Below are 20,620 nucleotides of genomic sequence, written 5' to 3'. Positions count from 1 at the left end.
TTATATGCTTGGTGCACGATTATCATTCTCTCTGTCTCTTTCTATCTCTCTCTCTCTCTCTCTCTCTCTCTCTCTCTCTCTCTCTCTCTCTGTTTGTCTCATTTTGGCCAATTATAAAAGATGCTGTGGGGCTTAATTTTCCATTTCTATTCTTCTATTTAAATCGCACAAACGAAACTGGTGCATAATTTGCAACTCAACTCATTTGCTGCGGCTTGCCACATTTGTGGGGCACTCTTGGACATTATTTTGTGCTCTGTAGGTGCTTCACCTTTTTTTATTTTATTGTTTCGTATGTGGACGCAAACGGAAACGGGGCACGAACGGAGACTGGAAGGGCCACAATTCGAGTTATTCCCTGCAACAGATTTTTATACTTTTCATATGCATATTTGTCGACGGTGGCCAGATCGAATCGCTATAACTTAAAGCTGCCATATGAACAATCTGGCAAAAGCTGCAAAAATGTTGTATGTTTACCAAATTATCTCAATCGGAATTCAAGAGTTATGTGTTGTGGACAAATAATCATCAAATCATATACCTCCTGTCATAGGAATAATCGTTACTCTGTCAACTCAATTCAGCTGTGATCCATTTTCATGCCTATTCAATTAGCGCATTTAAAATGTCGTTTTGCTAACAGTTATTCAGATATTTTTTTCATTTTATGGTCGTCTTTATATATATTTTTGTAGTTAGATGCCGAAAATATTCGGAATTGGGTCAACGATGTGCTCTGCATTAAATACAGCACATTCAAAAAAAGAAAGAAGAAAATAAATAAGGAAGGAAATAGTAGTGAAAACCCTTCAGATTCAGATTCAGAATCAGATTGAGATTTAGATTCAGATTCGCCGTTGAAGTGCAATGCATCAAGTGCCAAGTGGGAAAAAGCATCGAAAGCAACGAAGGCGTTGAGTGCTTTTCACATTTCAAACTCATTAGTAAAATACTGAGCCAGTGTGTGTGTGTGTGCTTAGATGAGTGTGTGTGTATGTGTGTGTGTGCGTGTGTGTGTGTATGTGTGTGTGTGTGTGTGTGTGTGCCAACCTTCTTAGGCTCAACTGTCGTGTGGGCGATAAAAACTTGTAGCAAATTGAATCAAAGTGCTCCATATGCTATCTGTATTCACATAAAGCGCACCTATTTACATGTGTGTGTGTGTGTGTGTGTGTGTGTGTCGACTGTAATTGTATGCAAATGCTAAGCCATTATTAAGGCACTAAAGCGCACTTGGCTAACCGCAATGCACACACACACACACACACAACAATCTGAACTGAAAACAATACTGTACCCAAATATTGAGCAGAGTGGCAGAGTGGCGCACGCTGGCGGTAATATATACAACGGATGTGTATCAGATGCCATCAACTAAATAGTTGATATATATATATATATATATATATACATATTCCTGATCAGCATCGTCATATAGTCATGTATTATTATTTCAAAATTGGTATTTAAGTTCTTATAAAGCTTATTTTCGATAACAATAAAATTCACAATTTTCCAGATATAGCCTTCTAATTACTATATATATATGACACTTAAATATCTTATTGATAAACTGTTCAAAACTCATTAAGATCAGTTAAGAAACGCAGATTTTGTTAACCAAAACTTGTTGCACTTGCTGAAAACTTGTTGAACTTATTTCTTAGTCGAACCGACTCGATTGCAACTTGGTTCCAGCTTACTTTTTGTACTCTGTTCTTCCAAGTCTGTTTTTTAATAACTTAACAAACAAATATATAATTATTTGAGTGAAGTATTTCTTAAAATATTTCTTGATTTGTATGTATTTATTTATTTTAAGTTTAATTAATGTTGGCTCTCAAGTTTCGAGACTATTAGTTAAGAAAAATTTGAATTTTTGGTTGAATGAACTTTTACAGTTTAATTTATTTATTTTTGTATTGGAAGTGCCGCGGGGGAACACTGAAATGGAACACTAAACGGTAAATGGCTGCCAATTTGACTAACAAGTGGCACACAAACTGGCAAGTGGAACACACAAAATGCAATTGTTTGCAATTCGTGTCTTGCAAATGCGAGCTGCGATGTTTATTTTGACAGCGAGTGTATGCAAATGTGTGTGTAGAAACACAATGTGTGTATTGTCCTCACACACACACACACACACACACACACACACACACACACACACACACACACACACAAACAGATGTGCACAGTGCATGGCTACATTTAATTTAGTTACATTTCCACAATATTTTTCCTCATTTTATTTATTTTATTTTTCTTTTTTAATTTTTCAAATTTATATACCATTTTCATTTCCATTTTCATTTTTGCAATGTTTTTTTGTTGTTTGTTTTTTTGCTGTACTGATTCCCAAGTGGTCGCTATGCACATGTGGTGCGGTTGACGGGCGTTGGGTGGTGGGGAGTGGTTGGCATGACACATGCTGCATTAGCACAAAAGCACTGATGTCGCTGCTGCGGCTAAAATAATTCAAGCATGGCAAGCGAGCGACCAGCGAAAAGCGCTGAATGCAAAAGTGTTTGCTGACTTTGTTTCGTGCACCAAACCACGCTGGTTAGTGGTGCGGGAGGGGTTGTTGTTGCTAACCCACACCCGACACCCCCACACACATGTCTGTCACACAGCCTTTAAAGCAGTGTTGGCCAAAAAGTTTATGCGCTCTGGCCAGCCTGCAAATGTATCTGTTAGATACTCACTTGCTTGGCATATGGCATATGCCACTGAACTCCCAATCGCCGACTACACTTGCAGAAACAACTGGCTACCAGCAGACAAGTCTTTAGTAAAATATGAATAAGCGATTTCCTATCCATTGCCAAACACAGCTCGCTGACTTATACATAAACCATTGGAAAGATATTTCTTTAAAATGTAGCTTAAGAGTCGAAAGTTATCGATAAAATAATAGAAACTTTAATTTTTTTTTCACATTTGAAGTTTCAAGCTTTGGAAATTGAGAAAAATATAAAACACAAGCTGAAACGATTCAATTAATTAAGAAAATAATACAAAAACTCGCTGGAATTTTGTCAGTTCTTATTTCAGTTGTCAGTTTTTCAAATGAATCTCTCCACTTACAAACATATTTAGAAAGTCAACTTTGCCGCTGCTTGCTGGCAGCTGTTAAAAAGGTTTGAACAACTTTATGATACCCTTTTTGCCCCCTCGGAGATTTCATTTTGAAGGACGGACAGAAACCCCGCAAGGACCCAATGTTGGCAGCTTTTGAAAAGGACTTTTTGTTTTTTTGCTTTTTTGTTTTTTTTTTTGTGATTTTCAATACTACTTTTTATCTGAGTGTAGATCTGTGTTTATGTTTGTGTAACTTTTGGCGCAGCGGCCACCACACAATGTCATTAACCAAATGAATGGCTGACGCTGCAGATTTGCTTGCTTCTACGTAAGTGGTGGACTCCTCGGAAGGACGAGGCAGGACGAGGGTAGGGGGGCACGAATGAATGGCAAGGCGTCGTTTACTTGTGATTAAGTTGGTTGCCCACAAAAGCTGCACGCAGACACTGACACAAACCAACACGAAAAACACCCTCCAACCCACACACACACACACACACACATACACACTGCTACACGCTGCCACACACACACTGCCTCACTGCCACACTGCTTGAGCCGTAGATTACCTAGCGGCTTGTGTAACTGTGACCTCCACCAAAAACATTTTCGACAAGTGGCCCTGTGGACGAGAGAAGAGACGAGAAGTGAAGCGAAGTGAAGCAAAGCTAAAGAGGCAGATGAAGGGAAGAGCAGAGAGGAGAGCAGAGGCGGGGCGAGAGGCAAGCAAAAGATGAGACTCAAAGGAATGTCAGAGTGATGACAACAACTTAATGGAAATAACTACACATTTATAAGTGACAACTTTCTCTCTGTCTCTTTGTCTCTCTCTCTTTCTCTCTCTCTCTCTCTCTGTGTGTGTGTGTGTGTGTGTGCGTGTATCTTTTGAGCATATCTTGCCGTGTTTTGTTGCCTGGACCAAGAGCGTATAATTTATGGTCGAGGCGTGGCAGACAAATGGCCAGCATATGCATGCCCAAAGTCCTTCCCAGAGCAGCAGCCAAGAAAGCTGCACTCGAAGAAAATATTTATGACCTACCATAACACTTTGGCTAATGGGTGCAACAAGTAATTATCTTTTAAGTAGACTAATAAACAAGCAAACCGAATAAAATGTTTCTGTAAAAGTACATAAACTTGAGCTTGTTCTTGAGCTTGAACGGCTTTAATGGTTATAATTTCTAAATAACAAAGTAGACTTTTTAATGGGTCTTGCAAGTGTAGAGTTTAATTCTTACAAAATATACAAATAAAAACTCCAACTCTTAAAAAGAGAATTTGGTTTTTGTTTGTGTTTTAAACGGTTTCTTAACTATTTCTTAACTATTTAACAAAATGAAATTCGGAAAAGTCAAAGACTCATACAATTTTTTACTTTAAAGAAATTAAATTCGTAAATTTAGAAATTATTTCTGAATATGAAAAAAACAAATTATTTACTGTGATTTTTAGTATGAATTCAATTCGAGTGCATCTTGGCAAATTTGAGCGCATTTCTTTCTCCAAGTGTGTGGTCTACATTTGTATACAGATAGTAATATATATATAAGCACTTATGCAGATATATATAGATATATGTATATATATATAAATACATACACGCACACAATCGCAATAACTAACGGTAAATTAGTTTGCAAACAGAGTGAAAAAGGCAAACTGGCAGATGAAACCTAATTTGGACTCCGCACAACAAGCAAACACACACACAGCACACACACAGCACACTCAGCACACTCAGCACACGTGAAGTGTTTCACACACTCAAGTTATGTGTTGGCAACGTGGGCAACAGACTGAAACAGAGACAAGACACAACCCAAACCACTTCACATCACCAGCACCCCACCACACCGCATCCCACCACACCACACCACACCGCACCGCATCGAACCGAACCGAACCGAGCCAAATGGAACTGAACCGCTTAACAGATAGATCTAAACAAAGGCAAACGCATCAGGCAACAATTTTGGTATTTCCATAATTCTATTTGCACAGCCGACAAAAGTGTCGCATAAGTTATCACAGAACCTTCACAGCACAAATTAGGAACTCTTCCCCAAAATTACCCACATCAGCATTTGCTGTGAAATATGCACTCCTTCTCCATTCCATTATACAAAATGAGTTCTTGTTTGCGACTCATCATAAATACTATTTTTAATAACCTTGTAACACAGAATCTTCTTGAGATTGTTGACTGACACCCAAATGCAAAGTGTGTAAAATGTGTGAAATGTGATTTCAGCTCACTCACTCACTCCATCAATAATAATAATAATAATAATAATAATTTTATGCCAAGCATTGCTCCTACTCCTGTAAATTGTCTTTAAGGGATCTCTGGTCAAATATGTAGCTAAAGAGCTGAAGCAATTTCTGTGGCACGTACGCCTTTGAATTGGGTTGCAATTTGTCTGGCAGAGATTACTTTGCTAAGCCAGCCAGCCAGCAGCAGAAGGGAAAACTTTAACTAAGACCAGTTCTGTTCTGTAAACTCTACATTTAAGTTACACGCTTCGCTTCTTAATTACGTTGTGCTTCTCGCTTCGATTCGCTATGCTTGTTGAAGTACTTTTTGTTCGTTCTTCTTTCTTTTACTTCTTATTTGAGCTTTTTAATTATTGCTGAGATTCTTGTTTAAGCTTCTCGCTGCTTGCTTCTTGCTTTGCTTCTTTCAATTCTCCTTTTCACGTGTTGTTTCCGTGCTCCTAATGCTATTCTTTATTTTACTTTCTCTTCTCGCTTCTGTTACACTTCTCATTTCTTCCGCTTTCCGTTTTTGTTGCACTTTTTGTAAGGTTTTCGCTTTTACTTCTTGTTCTCGCTAGCGTTATGCTTCTCGCTCTTATGCTTACGTCACTTCTTGCTCTTATTTGTCTTCTTTCTTTTGCTTCTTGCTCTCGTTCCTGTTACGCATCTCGCTGCCTTTATTTTTCTACTTATCTATTTTATTCTCGCTTGCATTGCGCTCTTCTCGCTCTTATTCTCCTTACTTCTCTCTCGCTCTCTCTCCCTCTCTCTTCCTCTCTCTCTTTCCCTCTCCCTCTCTCTCTCTCTCTCTCTCTGGCTTATCTTACGCTTCTCATTTCCCCCTTTTCCTTTCACAAATTGTACTTTTTTCCTTTACTTCTTCTCGCTCCCATTCTTTCGTCACTTATTGTTCTTCTTTCTTTGACTTTTTCTTTTCTTCAGCTTCTCGCTTCTCCCATGCTTTCTCAGCACTTCTCTCGTTTACATAATTGTTCTCGCTTACGTTGAGCTTCTCTCTCTCTCTGCAATTCTGACTGCACTTCTTGCACTTCTCTCTTTTGCTTCTTCTTCTTCTTCTTCTCGCTGATCTTTATTTTACTCTGCGTTATAATATAATATGCATCTTTATTATAATCATTATTCGCTTTAAATGACTAACTTCTGGCAGCTCCGCGCTGCACTTGTTGGTGGCACTCACTCGTTGCACGTAGTAAAATGTTCTTTGGCACATTATTCAAGCATTGTAAGACGTAAATTTAATATTTCATTTTACGCTCGGCTCATAATGTTAGCTTGTTAGCGAAAAAATAAAAGCACGCCAAACATTCTTTGTCGATGAGCAACAACCACAGCAATCTGCCCTCAACCCCCTCCACTCGCTGTGAACTTGTTTTCTTTTTTTTTTTATCAATTTGGCTTGGGACTGTGTGTGTGTGTGTGTGTGCGTGTGTGTGCGTATGTGTGTGTGTGCGTGTGCGTGTGGTTATTTCCTACTCTCCGCTTTTGCTCGTCGGGTTTCCACAGATTTTTTCGGGCCTAACCGTGGCCACAAGCCACTGGTTTTTCATTCTTCCATTTTTGTTTTTTACTTTTATTTTTTTGGTTTTTTTTTTTTTTTATTTGCTGCTCCACACACACATGTGTGCGTGTGTATGTGTGTGTGTGGGGGTTCGACGGTTGCATGGAGGCCACCACATGTGGCACGCCCGTCCGCAAGCCCAGGCTCGCCTCGTATTGCCTGCTGCGTGGTCAGCTTTATTAGGCTGCGTTCAGCTCTGGGCAGTTTTTGGGCTGGCTGCCGGTTCACGTGTGCCTTTTAATTTATTTATCACTGGTTACCGGAGCCACAGTAGCACCGCAGTCGGGTGGGACAACCGCAACTGGCGGCTATTTGGCAAACCCCGACTCCGACCCAAAGCCAGACCCATAACCTGAAAGCAGAATAAAAACCAAAATCAAAACCAGAACCAGAACCAGAACCAGACGCACAACCAGAAGCAGAACCATAACCTGGTTCTGCCAATTTTTGTGGCTCTTGTTTATGCTGCCTCTGGCTCTGCTTCTGCTTCTGCGGGGGCAAAGTTAAACAGCGTTTTTGCGTCTCTCACTTTGTAATCTCACATGCGATGCAAATGGGTTGTTTTTATGCCCCAAACCACACCCCATAAATAGCACTAAATGTGTTGTTGGCCAGCACACAAAATTACCAGAAGTGAACCATTCGATATGCAGTTCTTTGCCATCGATTTCGGTTTACAGTTCACAGACACATCTGGATGCAATCAGCAATCAAATCAATTCCCGATCAGCGAAATATATGGCAATTATTATGCCATATAAATTTTAACTCGAATATCTTCTCGCTTCTTTCTTCTCGCTTCTCGCTTCACTCTTCTCGCTTCTCTCTTAGCTTCTCTATTTTACTTATCTTATTGGATTTGTGTGTCGCTTTGCTTTGCCAGCTTATATCAGCTTATCATTCCATTTCTCTCGTTGCTTTGAATTATCTTCTCAAGCTTCTCACTGCTCTGCATGTGTCTCTAATCGTTCTTCGACTTATCTTTTTTCACTTCTCGCTTCTCTCTACTACTCTTTGCTATTCGCTCTACTTTTCTCTTCACTTCGTCTTCTCTCTTCGCTTGCAGCTTGCTTGCAGTGCTTTGGAAAAGATTTGCTCCGTTTATCATTTTGTAGCATTTATCTTATCTCATAACTCTTATCACATAATAAATCTGTCACAATGCTTCTCGCTGCGCGCTTCGCGCTGCTCTGACAACATTCTAAGTCTATAAAATCGTTTTCATCTTTTTATGTGCAGGCGCTCAGAGAAATGCATTGACTGACTTTGTGCAAGTTTTTTCCCTTTCTTTCTCAATCTGTCTTTCAAGTGAGTTATCGGCTTGAGAGCGCCATTACTCACAATTGTCAACGTCAAGTGCCAAGGGGAACAATGTCGTCAAGGTGGAGACAGAGGCGTAGGAGGCGCGGGAGGCGGGGGAAGAGGAGGTAACAAGAATTCCGAGCACTTTGCACAGCAATTATATTAACCTGGCCATGAAACGTGAGCTCGTTTGAGGCAGTCCATCAAAATGGCAACCAGGCTTCAATGCCAACGCTGGCAAAAATATATCGTATATATATATATCTATATATATATATAGACTGGCTGACTTATGTGAGTGAGCGTTGGCGATAAATCCTCAATAATTTATAGATCTGAGCGACCGCAACGTTGACCCGAGCGAAAGCAAAAATTATTGTACAAATATTTGTCTCAATCAAGCGAGAGAACTGCCATGTAGAAGTGCAAAAGTGTGAGTGCAACATTGCCGCTGAATGCTGTATGCCCCCAACCCCATACCTCAACCTCCCAACCCACAGCTCCTTGACGCCATTCGCATGCATTTCATTTCATTTCATAACTCAATGTGACAAGAACCGGAGAACAGGGCAGTCAATTTATATTAAGAAACGAGTCTGGCTCGGATTCGGTCTCGGTCTCGGTCTCGGCCTCGGACTCGGACTTGGACCAAAGGACTGGCAGCAGTCGACATGGCTATCGAAATGGACAGATGAGTGTGGAGCGATAAAAAGGGAATTCAATAAAGCATTCACCAAGATGCGGGGGCGAGGCTTGAGGTGCAGGAGTCGTTACACTTAGCAAAATAATATGGTTCATTAATCCGAAATTCAAATTCAAAACTTGATTACACTGAACAACATTTTTAGTTTCGATTTGAAGCAAGTCTTATGAAAAATGTTGAATAATTTGACACCATTGTAAAAAACCTGCTCATTTTCCATCTTCATTTTGTTATTTATTTATTTGTTATATTGCACTTTAATTAAGTGATTTAATAAATAAAATCAAGAACATGTTGCATATCAAATTGTGCAAGCAAAACATTTGGAATGCTATGCCACATCACGTTTTTTTTAAGTGTAGACGCTTTTCCAAGCATTCCCAAGATGCTCAGATCAAGAACTTAAACTTAGCGTATATAAAATGTAAACTAGAATGAATAATATGAAAAATGAATATTTTGTACTTGATTCAAAGGTTCAAAAAGTGTTTCGACATATTCTAAAATACAAAATTCAATACGCATCAAATTTTTCTGTCAGTGTAGACGCAAGCATTCCCAAGATACTGAGGCGACACTTGAGCGGCACAAAAAAAAAAAAAGGTGGCTAAAAATTGTGCAAGGCAATAAATATAGATTGTAAAGAACGGTGCCGGCTGTATAAGGATGTGGATGGACTCGATGGATCGGTGGGTCAAGGGGTCGATGTGTGTAGGGCCAAAAGCAATTGAAGATTTGTGCTAGTTGCACGGTTACAATAATGACATCAGCTGGATTATGGCTGCACAAGCAGCTGCGTCCCACACACAAAATACTACAAATATTTCTAAAAGCAGACAGCGAGCCTAAGCGTGTTTGCTGTTTAAGGAGTTAAGGAGGGGTTATCGGGGTGTTGCCGGGGTATTGCGGGGTGTTGTGTGGGCTGTGTGGACTGTGGCATAGATTGTAGGTTCCTTGAAGTGTGTTCGCATGCAATGCATAATAAGAAAATTCCTGTGCGCCTTGGCATGCCGAGTGCTCATCAGCAGCCACGTTCTCATCCTTATCCTTCTCGTCACTCTCAATCGTCTTATCGTCATCCTCATACTGTTCCCCATCGTCATTCTCAGTCTCATCCTTATCCTTATCGTCAGCCTCATCCTTATGCTCATCGTCATTCTCGTCGACCGTGTTCACTTTCATATGGCATGAAACGTTCAAATATGCACTGAACTCTGCACCACATTCACGTAATACAGCCGGGCTAACCATCCAAATTACACACACACACACACACATATACAGCCAACGAACGCCAAACACACACACACACACATACACACACACACACACACACACACTCACTCAAGCACACACACTAAAACACAACTAAGCTTCAAAAAGGTTTTCAAGTTCAGCGCCAAAAAAGTTGATTTTTTTCGTAGTTTTAATACGCTTTGAAAGAATATATTACAAAATATATATATGTCTGATGCCTAAGACTAAAGATAGCTAAGCCAACATGTCTAAATTGTTTCGTCCTTCGATCAGGAATATGTATATATATAGATATAGCCTTCAATTGTTAGAACAGGCCGAAAGTGTTGGGATGCAATTGTGATTTATAAGAAAACCAATATTGAATATCATATTAATAAATATTATAATAAATATTAGAGTACCATATATAAATATTATAATATAATATTCCTTCAGCAGTGAAAATTAGAATTTGTTATTCAGAGAACGTAAATATAAATGTAGATAATTCAGATGAGAAAGAGAAAGTAGTAGTTGGAGAAAGTAATTTCACATTTATCTGGGTTCGGGCATGTTTACAATGAGTTCTTTCCTCTCTGGGTTTAGCTACAAAGTGTAAGTGGATAGGATGGTTATCGATATTATATAGATATTATATAGATAAGTTAAAACTCTTTCGTTAAGTGTACAACAATACAAGGATCTATTTTCGAGTTCTTATTTAGCCTTATCAAGGCATATCTATTTTGTTGCAAGTCTGAGGTTTCTATATATGTATATGCAACAAGGGACGTGTTTTCTAAGCAATAATATGCTTGATTATGATATATATGATAATTTCTGTATGATATGTGATATATGATAATCTGTATAATTTCTGCTGTTTGCTGAGATTTGAGAAATATATATCAAATGCAATGCTCCAAATGTATTGTTAAAAATCAATCAGTTGGCAAACTATGTCTGGGGAAGGGTATTTATAATTCGTCAAAATTTTTGTCTTCTTTGAAATATTGATGTATTTTTTGTTATTTTGTTGGCATTGCGGAGCAGGAGCAGTCAGCCAAATGCAATAAACTCCGGACAAGTTTATTAAATGCACAGTTATGTGTGCAATGCATTGTTGTTGTCGTTATTACTGCTGTGTAGCAGTGGCAGTGGCAGTGGCAGTGGCAGTAGCTTAAATTGTCGAGTGGCAAAAGAGCCGTTAAGTGTGAATGAAAATGCAATTGAAAAGTTGAGACAAAGCAATCGAGAACAAAGCAATTGAATAGTGAAAGCGACAGTTGAGCAGTAGAGGAGAGCAGAGAGCAGAGGAGCAGAGGAGCAGAGGAGCTGATGCCGATGCTGGCCTCCTAACATTTTATAGATATGTAGTTTTTTTTTTGATTGCCTTCTATTTGATTTTTTTTTGTCGCTTTTTTGTTTTTGTTTTTATTCTGTTTTTGGGGTTAGGCTCCAGCTGAAAGCAAGCAACACAAATCGAATTTCAACAAAATTAAAACTTTTCTGGAAGGCAGTCACTTTGATGTGTGTGCTTCTTTCTGTGTCTGTGTGTGTGTGTGTATCTGTATCTGTATCTGTATCTGCATCTGTGTGTGTGTGTTTGCGTGTGTGACAATGTGACAAGCTCAGATTAAAAATCGAAATTTAATTTTAAAGATAGTTACGTACACCTATTGGCGGATTGTCAAGAGTGCTGGAGAAAAGCTATACAAATTAAAGACCATAAAGAGCTGAGCCTTTGTTCAGCTCTGATAATCGAAATCTGGTCTTCTACTAAATTGAGTGTGCTTCAAAATCACAAGAGAAGAATGCAGAAAATGCTTGAGATTTGCTGCAGTGTAATTTGGTTAATTGATTGATGATTTTTATAGATGAGCAATATTAATTCTCTGATATATCTTTAAAATTGCAGCTACAATCGATCTTTATCGATATTGGGGGCACACAGGAAATTATCGACAACATTATATAAATAAAAGCTATTGATGCTAATCACGATTGGGATTGGAGACGCCTCTTTCTGCATTTCACATGCTTTTGCACAACTTCATTGTACACTTTTTACCTTGGTTTTTTTTGAAAACTTTACTTTGATTTACAGTTGAAAACTCATTTATGACTCGATATTTATGTGCAAAGTGCTTGTTGCGATGCGTCGATAGTTTCCAGAGTTATTGTATAAAAATAGAAAAGAATTTTTGCATATTTCCATATGCTATGTTGTTCAACCATGTCTGTGTCCTAAATGATGACATCAACTTGATCATTATTCAGTTATTCACTCGTTAAGCGAGTCTTGTGAAAATCTGAACAATGAGTGCAATTTGTTGTTTATTACCGTTGCTATTTCCACTCGAGGGACGATAACGACACCAAACGATAGAGAAGCATTTTGTAAATGGAAATGAAAAACATATATATATTTTTTTTTCTTTTCAACTCTACATTTTCTTTCATTTTTTTGTTATTTGTTTTTTTCTTTTTTCCTTTGCTCTTTGCTGCAGAACAAATTGAGACGAGAGCTTGCTGCGGACACTGTTTGGCAATGTAATATATGTGAGTGCTTTCAAATCGTATCTGTGTGTTGGTGTGTGGGTGTGTGAGTGGGTGTGGGTGGCTGTGTTTTGCTGGGAGACATATGTGGAATAACAAATCAATCGCAACCTGTGGCGACTCGCATTGGAGTTCACCTAGAATATCATCGCTAAAATCTCCTTGGGTCATATTACTTCCGCTGTGCTTGTCTGCATTTCAACATCAACGAGATGGGCACAACTTGAAGCTGAAGTTGAAGTTGAAGCTGAAGTTGACCAACACACAACACACAAAATACGTTTTATCAAATAAATAAAAAAGTTCAACTTGTTGAGATATTTCGCAGAGTTGAATCTGTTTGCTCAACAAGCCAATTATACAAGTACTTGGCAAGTATTTTAAAGTAAAAATTGATAAAATGTGGAAAAGGATACTGCTCCAAAGCTCCAATAAATCCATATGCAAATCCGAATTGTTAAATATAATACTTGTTTCATATTTCGAATGTTTGTTTTTCTCTATCAAAACAAAATCGAATGTTTCTTTTTTTCGTTGTTTAAAGCGGTTAATCCCATTGAGAATACATTCGATATAAAATGAACATAAAAAAGGGTCACGCATTGCATACCCTAGTGGACAACTTTTCAAATTGATAGCACCTAAACTTCATTATAAATGTGAAAAGCGTACCGATTTTTGATAGTTTGTTCGTTCGAATGCTGTCGGCAAAATAACTTTCGAGGGTAGCTGGGTAAACAAACAAATTGTTCGTAAAAAAACTCATCTCTCGATCGATTGTTCCTATGTTAGCTATATGATATAGTGATAAAACAGCAAAATGACTGAATGAATGACCGACTGGGCATGGATCAACTCGACTGCTATTGCTGATTAAAGATATATATATCTATATAATGTATATACTTTACACACCTCTACGAATTCATCATGACAACCAAATGATTTCAGCCACACATCTATCTTGAGCTGGGCTAAAAAGAAATTTGAATAGTGAAACTCAACGAACGAATCGCTGTCAATTTTGATTGTAATCGAGTGTTTTTACTGTCGCTTTTCTGCACTCCATATACATATACATATATATATATATATATATATATATATATATATTTGTATGTATATGCTCCTTTGGGAACAAGTCTAGCTGAGTTTGCGTTCATCTATCTATTTATTCGTGGCTTGTCAAACAGTTTGATATACTTGGCAAACTACATTCACACAATGTGTGTGTGTGAATTGGTGTATGTTTGCCAATTGGATTTGACATTTTATTAGGTTTTCTTACTCGTTACTGCCGCTCCACTGACTCGGGACTCTACTCGAGTCCATCGCATCCATCGCATCCATCGCATCCATCCACAGCCACCCATCCATTCATTCACCCACTCAGACCGAGTTGTAATTGATGTTCTGCTGCCTGGCTGGAAGTCTGTCGGTAACATAAATCTGATGACCTGCTCCTTGTACACTGCTGCGGTTCGTTGCCAGAGTAGGATAACATGGCCAACATGACAGAGGCAGAGAGACAGAGACCACAATAGAAAGATACATACAGCGAGAGAAAGAAAGAGAGAGACAGAGAGAGAGAGAGATGGTAAAATGCTATTTGCTTTGCTCTTACACTTTTGGTAATTAGAGCCGTGGCCAAGTTGATTATCGCATCATGTACTCTCGTATCTTTCCTAACTTGTTCTCTCGTAACTGTAGACGTGCCTCTAATTGCAATCATTAATTTCGACCATGTCATAAAATAGCATACAAAATCATGGTCAGAGTCAGAGTCAGAGTCAGAGTCAGAGTCAGAGTCAGAGTCATAGTCATAGTCAAATGACTGTGCAAATTACTCCGAATTCCAGCCAATTTATCTAATGAAAGTTTTGATCTGAGCGAGTAATGAGCCATAAATCAAAACAAGTTCGAATGCTCTAGTCGAGAGAGCTCGACTAGCAGATACTAGCAAATGCTAGAAAATACCTTGCGCCCTTGAACGATTGTGATCGGAAATCGATTAAAATCGATATTTTGATTCAAGATTGAGTCGACAAAGGCTACTCAGTAAACTTCATCAAGTATATTTCTCATTATTTTATTTTTTGCTTCATTGTTGACCTCTTTTTAATTGTTTTATATTATTTACAGATTCAAACTTGAGAAAATAATTTTAGCTGATGAATGAAAAACATAGTAAAATAAATGAAAAACCATTGGTTTAAAACTAAATTGAGTAGTTCAGTTCTATTTGACAAATGAAGCATGTAAAATATAAAAGACTTGACTGAGAAACAAGTTCGATTTGAGGATTGAGGAAGTTCGATATAAGAATTGATTCCAAATATGACTGAGCTGAGAAGAGCTTATCAACTTGATACCAAGCTAAAATATACTTCACACACACACACATTTGCAGGTCTATCGGATACCAAGCTACACGAAATCTATCTGGATGATAAGGAGATCAAGCTGAGCTGGATGGTCGACTGGTATAAGCAGGAGGTGCTCTTCCATTTGCAGAATGCGTTCAATGAGCAGCATCGTTGGTTCTATTTGGGCTTCTCGAAACGTGGCGGATTGGGCGATGCGGATATATGTTTCTTTGAGAATCAGAATGGTTTCTTCAATGTGGTTACCGACACCTACACCAGTCCCGATGGTCGCTGGGTGCGCAAGGACTACCAGCAGGACTGTGAGGTCTTCAAAATGGACGAGTTCACGTTGGCCTTCAAGCGCAAGTTCGACTTGCGATCCCCTCGATCTACGTCTTCATGTACGTACATTTATTCGTCTAAGCTGAGTAACAATCATTTTTACCTACACTCAGAAAAATACAAATTTCTAAAACTCAGCGGAAAATGATGAGATTCACTGGCTAAGTTCTGATATTAGAGTTGAACTGTTGGAAAAACAACCCTGGTTTTTTTTGGGAATATACTTTCCCTTTTAAGAATTCATAGCTCTTTTTTTTCTGAGTGTATGCTGATGCCCACATCTTCTCATTCTTCTTAATCTTAATCTGTTTTTCTTTCCACAACCCGGCCCCCCGCAGGAGGGCACCATGTATGTGGTTTGGGCACGCGGCGAATCGGAGCTGTCGCTCGAGGATCATCAGTTTGCTCTGCCCAATGTGAGTGCACCCCATGAGGCGGGTCTCAAGATGCTGCAACTGCTGCGAGCCGACAAGATAATCATACCCGAAACGTAAGTCTCTCTTCTCTTCTCTTCTCCTCTCTTCTCTTCTCTTCTCTCTGCATTCTCTGCTCACTTTGCATGCGATGATTGTTGATTTGTTGTTCTTTATTCGAAATGAAGCGAACTGGATCAAATGGAAATCACATTGGAGAAAGCACCGGTGCCCAATAAGGAGACAACTTATTGGTGCCATGTGCAGCGCTTGGATGATCTTGTCAAGAATCGTTTGCACATTGTGCAATTTGAGCCGATCGTTAAGACGCCGGGCATTGTGCATCACATGGAGGTATTTCACTGCGAGACAGAGCCACAGATCGAGATACCACTGTACAATGGCGACTGTGAGCAGCTGCCCCTCGAGGCGAAGGTCTGCTCCAAGGTAATGGCTCTCTGGGCGATGGGAGCCAGCACGTTTACCTATCCGCCCGAGGCGGGACTACCCATCGGTGGCGACAATTTCAATCCCTACGTTCGACTCGAGGTCCACTTCAATAATCCCGAGTTACAGCCAGGTGCGTATAGTCTAAACCCATATCGGTATGTGTGGTGGGTGGTGGATGGAAAGGTTTTAGCTGCTGAAGCTGTAAGCATAATTAAAGTAAGCTGTTTTCCCTATTATCTCTCAAAACTGTTCCAAATCCAATCAGTATAAATCAAGTATGAAACTTCCTGTAGATATTCTGGTATTTTATGGTATCTGCTATATTATGGTAAATAATTCAGAGTTGACTGCGGAATGTTGCTCAACTATAATAATATCAGCTGATTATGGAACCTTCTTGCAATTGAGCAACATTTCAAAGGATATCAAGTTATCATCAAGCTGTACACAGCTCGGATGGAAGCATCTGCATCTGCAACCCCAATAAATATATATATATGTATATATTCGTGATCAGCATCAAAAGTGAATCGATCTCGCCTTGTCAGTCTGTCTGTCAAAGAATCTCAATCGATTCCGCTAACGATTATGAGTTTCAATCGATAAAAATTCGATTTTTGGCATCCTAATTTTTGAGTGACGAGATGAGGAGTTGGTGATAATCCCAATTAAGCCCGAATACCGTTAAAGTATATATTTTCTTCTTTGAAACGTATGCAAATTTGTTTAAAGCTACACAGAATAGCCAAACGTAGCTCTTCAACAAATTTGTTGCTCCTGTTTGTTGACATTTGCCAAGCAGAGTGTGGCTGTTGGCTTCAAAAAAGAAAAAAGCAAAACAGAAAATGAAAACAAACAGAAAAACAAATATTGGTCACACTGACAATGGCAATGAATGCACTGTTTGGGGGTAATTCGATTTTGATGATTGTTGAGCTGCTTTTGTGTGACTCGTTTCACAACCTTTAAACCACTCCCCCCCCCCCCATCTCCTCTCACATACACACTCAGGCACACACACACATGTATGCATAGGGATGATTTCATTAAAACTTTTGTATAAATAACAACAAGGGGGAAAGGAAACTGTGAATTGCGAACTGCGACAAGCAGAAGCAAAATGTCATTATTGCTGCTTGAAGTGTCCTTGTGTCCCTTTATATATGTATTATATATATACATATATATAGCTACACACACTGTGTGTGTGTGTGTGTGTGTGTGTGTGTGTGTGTGTGTGTGAGGCAGCGTCTTGCGCATTACATGAAGCCACAAGAGCTTGACAGTGTTTTGAGTGCACCACTCAGCCACTGTCTATAAAAGCAAGTGTTTGCTTGTGTGTGTGTGTGTGTGTGTGTGTGTGTATATGTGTTGGAGGTGTACAACACAAATCCTTATCTCCTAGTCCTCGTCCTACTCCTCGTTCTCCTTCTCGTCCTCCTCCTCGTCCTCTGTCGCTGCAGTTGCTTCTCTCTTAATTTGCGCAGCAATTGCATTAATATTAATCATACGCCCGGCAGGACTCGTGGACAGCTCCGGTTTCCGCATCAAATTATCAAAGACACTGCGACAATACGATGCCGGCGTGATGGAACTGGGCCTCGAGTACACTGATAAAATGGCCATACCGCCCAGACAGCAGGCGTTCCCACTCAGCGGTTATTGCATCGCTGACTGCACCCGGGCTGCTTTGCCCCGCACCGGCATCATCATCTTTGGCTCCCAGCTGCATACGCATCTGCGCGGAGTTCGCGTCCTCACCAGACACTTTCGGGGCGAACAGGAGTTGCGGGAGGTGAATCGCGATGATTACTACTCCAATCACTTCCAGGAGATGCGCACCTTGCACTACAAGCCTCGTGTGCTACCGGTAAGTGCTCATTTAAGAAACTATTTTGTTTACGCACAACTCGAAAATGTAGAACAAATATTGCAAAGTTAATGTTGATCCAATACAACTGATGTTTGCTCAAGTTTCGAGCAATTCCAGCTAAAATTATACACTTGCTGTCAACTGTCAAGCTTATATTGAACAATTCTAGATACTAATACATTTTCTCGAAGTGTATTATGACAGCTTTCTTTCTTCCTCTTGTTGGCTATGTAATCATTTCTTAACATCTCATTTGCTCGTCTTACGTCTCATTTCTTTAATAAGGATTTTATTTTTTAGATCAAAGAAATTTCCTTATAATAAAAAAATAGAAAAAAGGAAAAAAATCTGTTTTTGTTATATATTTAATCATTATTTCATAAAATCAGAATATCTTTCGAGTTTTCAGAGCGATTTTCATTTAGTGATGCAGGAATTCTGCAGTTGAAAAGTTAACTCACTCTCTCTCTCTCTCTTTTGCTCTCTCTCTCTCTCTCTCTGTTGCAGGGTGATGCTCTGGTGACAACGTGCTATTATAATACCCTAGACGATGTGAATGCAACGCTGGGTGGCTTCTCAATTAGCGACGAGATGTGCGTCAACTATATTCACTACTATCCGGCCACCAAGTTGGAGGTGTGCAAAAGTTCCGTTTCCGAGGAGACACTCGAGGATTACTTTATCTACATGAAGCGGTAAGCGGATGGTCGGTTATGGCTGGTGTTGGCTGGTGTTGGGTGGTGTTGGGTGGCTTCGGGTTCGAGTCGCTAATGTCTTCCATTACTTTTCAATCTACGCGCGGGCTTTGCTTCTCTCTCTCTATCTCTCTGTCTTTCGCTTCTTTGTCGCTCTTATTGCTTTGGCTTGGCATTTGGCCATCAAAGGCAAAAACTTTGACATTCCGGCATGGTTTGTTGTGGCTCCCGGTTTGTGTGGCTCGAAGCGTATTCATAACGGAAATGTCTTCAGCTTCCTGCCTGTCCCAAAACGCTACGCAAGAAGCGGCGCCAAGGTGCACGCTAATTGCCAGCGTTAATGGGCCTGGCCAGAACCACAACCAGAACCAGTTGCTGAAACGCCAAACGGCACCCAAAACTACACTTGACAAAAACTTATATGCGTTTCTCATTTAGAAGCAGAAACGCCCACAATTTCTTCAAATTAACAATTCAAATTTCTTGTTTTGTTTGCAATATCATTTGAGAAGTAGAAATGGAAATTTATTGCACAATAAAAATATATTTTGTAATTTTCTTAAAATTATCATTATCATTTTTTATTTATATACTTTTTTTCTTTCAATTTTAATTCGTTGAAAATCTGCTTCAACTTTAACAACTTGAATTTAATTTATTAAGAATTCAACTTGCTAGTTTTGTTTTCTGATTTTCAAACAATCACATCTGGTTTTTTGGCAAGTGTAACAAGCGAAGGTGTTCGTGGATGGCTGCAACAAATGGAGGCAAAAAAGAAAAATGTACATTAGATTAGAGACTTAGCGAGTTTTTGGGCTGCGGCATTCTGGGTGCGAATTGCGGTTAAATTACAAAAGGACCAAAAAGGCTGGCTTAAAAGGGATTCAACTCTCCTCAACCCGGCTAGACAAAAGCCAGCCGCATCTCATTGTGCCACAGTTGAGAAACTCATGAAGATTTACGGGGTGCTTGCTACACAAACAGGTGAAAGCCAAACCCAAAACAAAGGTGCTGTCCACATTGTTGCAAACTTTCAACTCTGCCAATGGCAGCTAAATGGATGCAGGCCAACAAATGAGAAAAAAAAAAATAGAAAAAATAAAAAATAAAAAAAAATAAAAAAAGAAAAACATAATACTTTTGAATTAGTTGGCAACGCTTGTCGACTTGTTAACGACGACTTTGTTCAAAGTTGCAGCCAAGCAACACAATTCTAAAATATATATTTTTTAAGTTAGAATGCGCTAGTCGAGACTGCTCGACCGGCAAATACCCTGAAGCCAGCTGCCAGTTGCTGAGTTTTAGTTAAGAAAATCTGCAATTCCTAATCGATGATCAGATTATAATTTTTGTGAGTGACTCATCAGGATATATATGCAGATATATATATATATATATATTTATTTTTAGGTTACATAGGCAAGCACAAATTTAATATAGCCTTTCAGTAACTTCTTCATAGATTCACGGTACAAAAACTAATTAATATTAAAATAGAGCGAATAGAAAAATAGAAAATATCGTATTCATGAGCAAAGAAGAAGTAGTTGACCCAATTTGCGGCACAGATTCAAGGATTCAAGGCTAGGCAAACGGGAAAGTGAAGCAGCAAAAGCAGAAATTTGCTGATTGAAATCGCTTTGCTTTTGGGGGTGAAAGTGGCGACATTTCTTGCTAACCCAAAACCAAAAAAAAGGCAATTACAAGACTTAATCCTGTCCACATTCGTTTGATTGTATTTTTTTGTATTTTCTTT

General features: G+C 39.2%; 1 protein-coding gene across 1 annotated transcript in view; it reads left to right on the top strand.

The window, feature by feature from the left end:
* The window catches only part of LOC6566217 (tyramine beta-hydroxylase), a 36,361-nt gene that overhangs the window by 15,381 nt on the left and 360 nt on the right, over positions 1-20,620 (top strand). The window contains 6 exon segments of the mRNA XM_032738800.1: positions 15,136-15,463; positions 15,465-15,492; positions 15,772-15,923; positions 16,035-16,426; positions 17,817-18,166; positions 18,677-18,864. Coding sequence (XP_032594691.1) covers positions 15,136-15,463; positions 15,465-15,492; positions 15,772-15,923; positions 16,035-16,426; positions 17,817-18,166; positions 18,677-18,864 — 1,438 coding nt within the window.

This window comes from Drosophila grimshawi, unplaced genomic scaffold (assembly GCF_018153295.1).
Source record: "Drosophila grimshawi isolate 15287-2541.00 unplaced genomic scaffold, ASM1815329v1 contig_848, whole genome shotgun sequence".
Classification (NCBI taxonomy): domain Eukaryota; kingdom Metazoa; phylum Arthropoda; class Insecta; order Diptera; family Drosophilidae; genus Drosophila; species Drosophila grimshawi.
The sequence above is the reverse complement of the archived record's forward strand: the minus strand, read 5'-3'. Positions and strand labels throughout refer to the sequence as shown.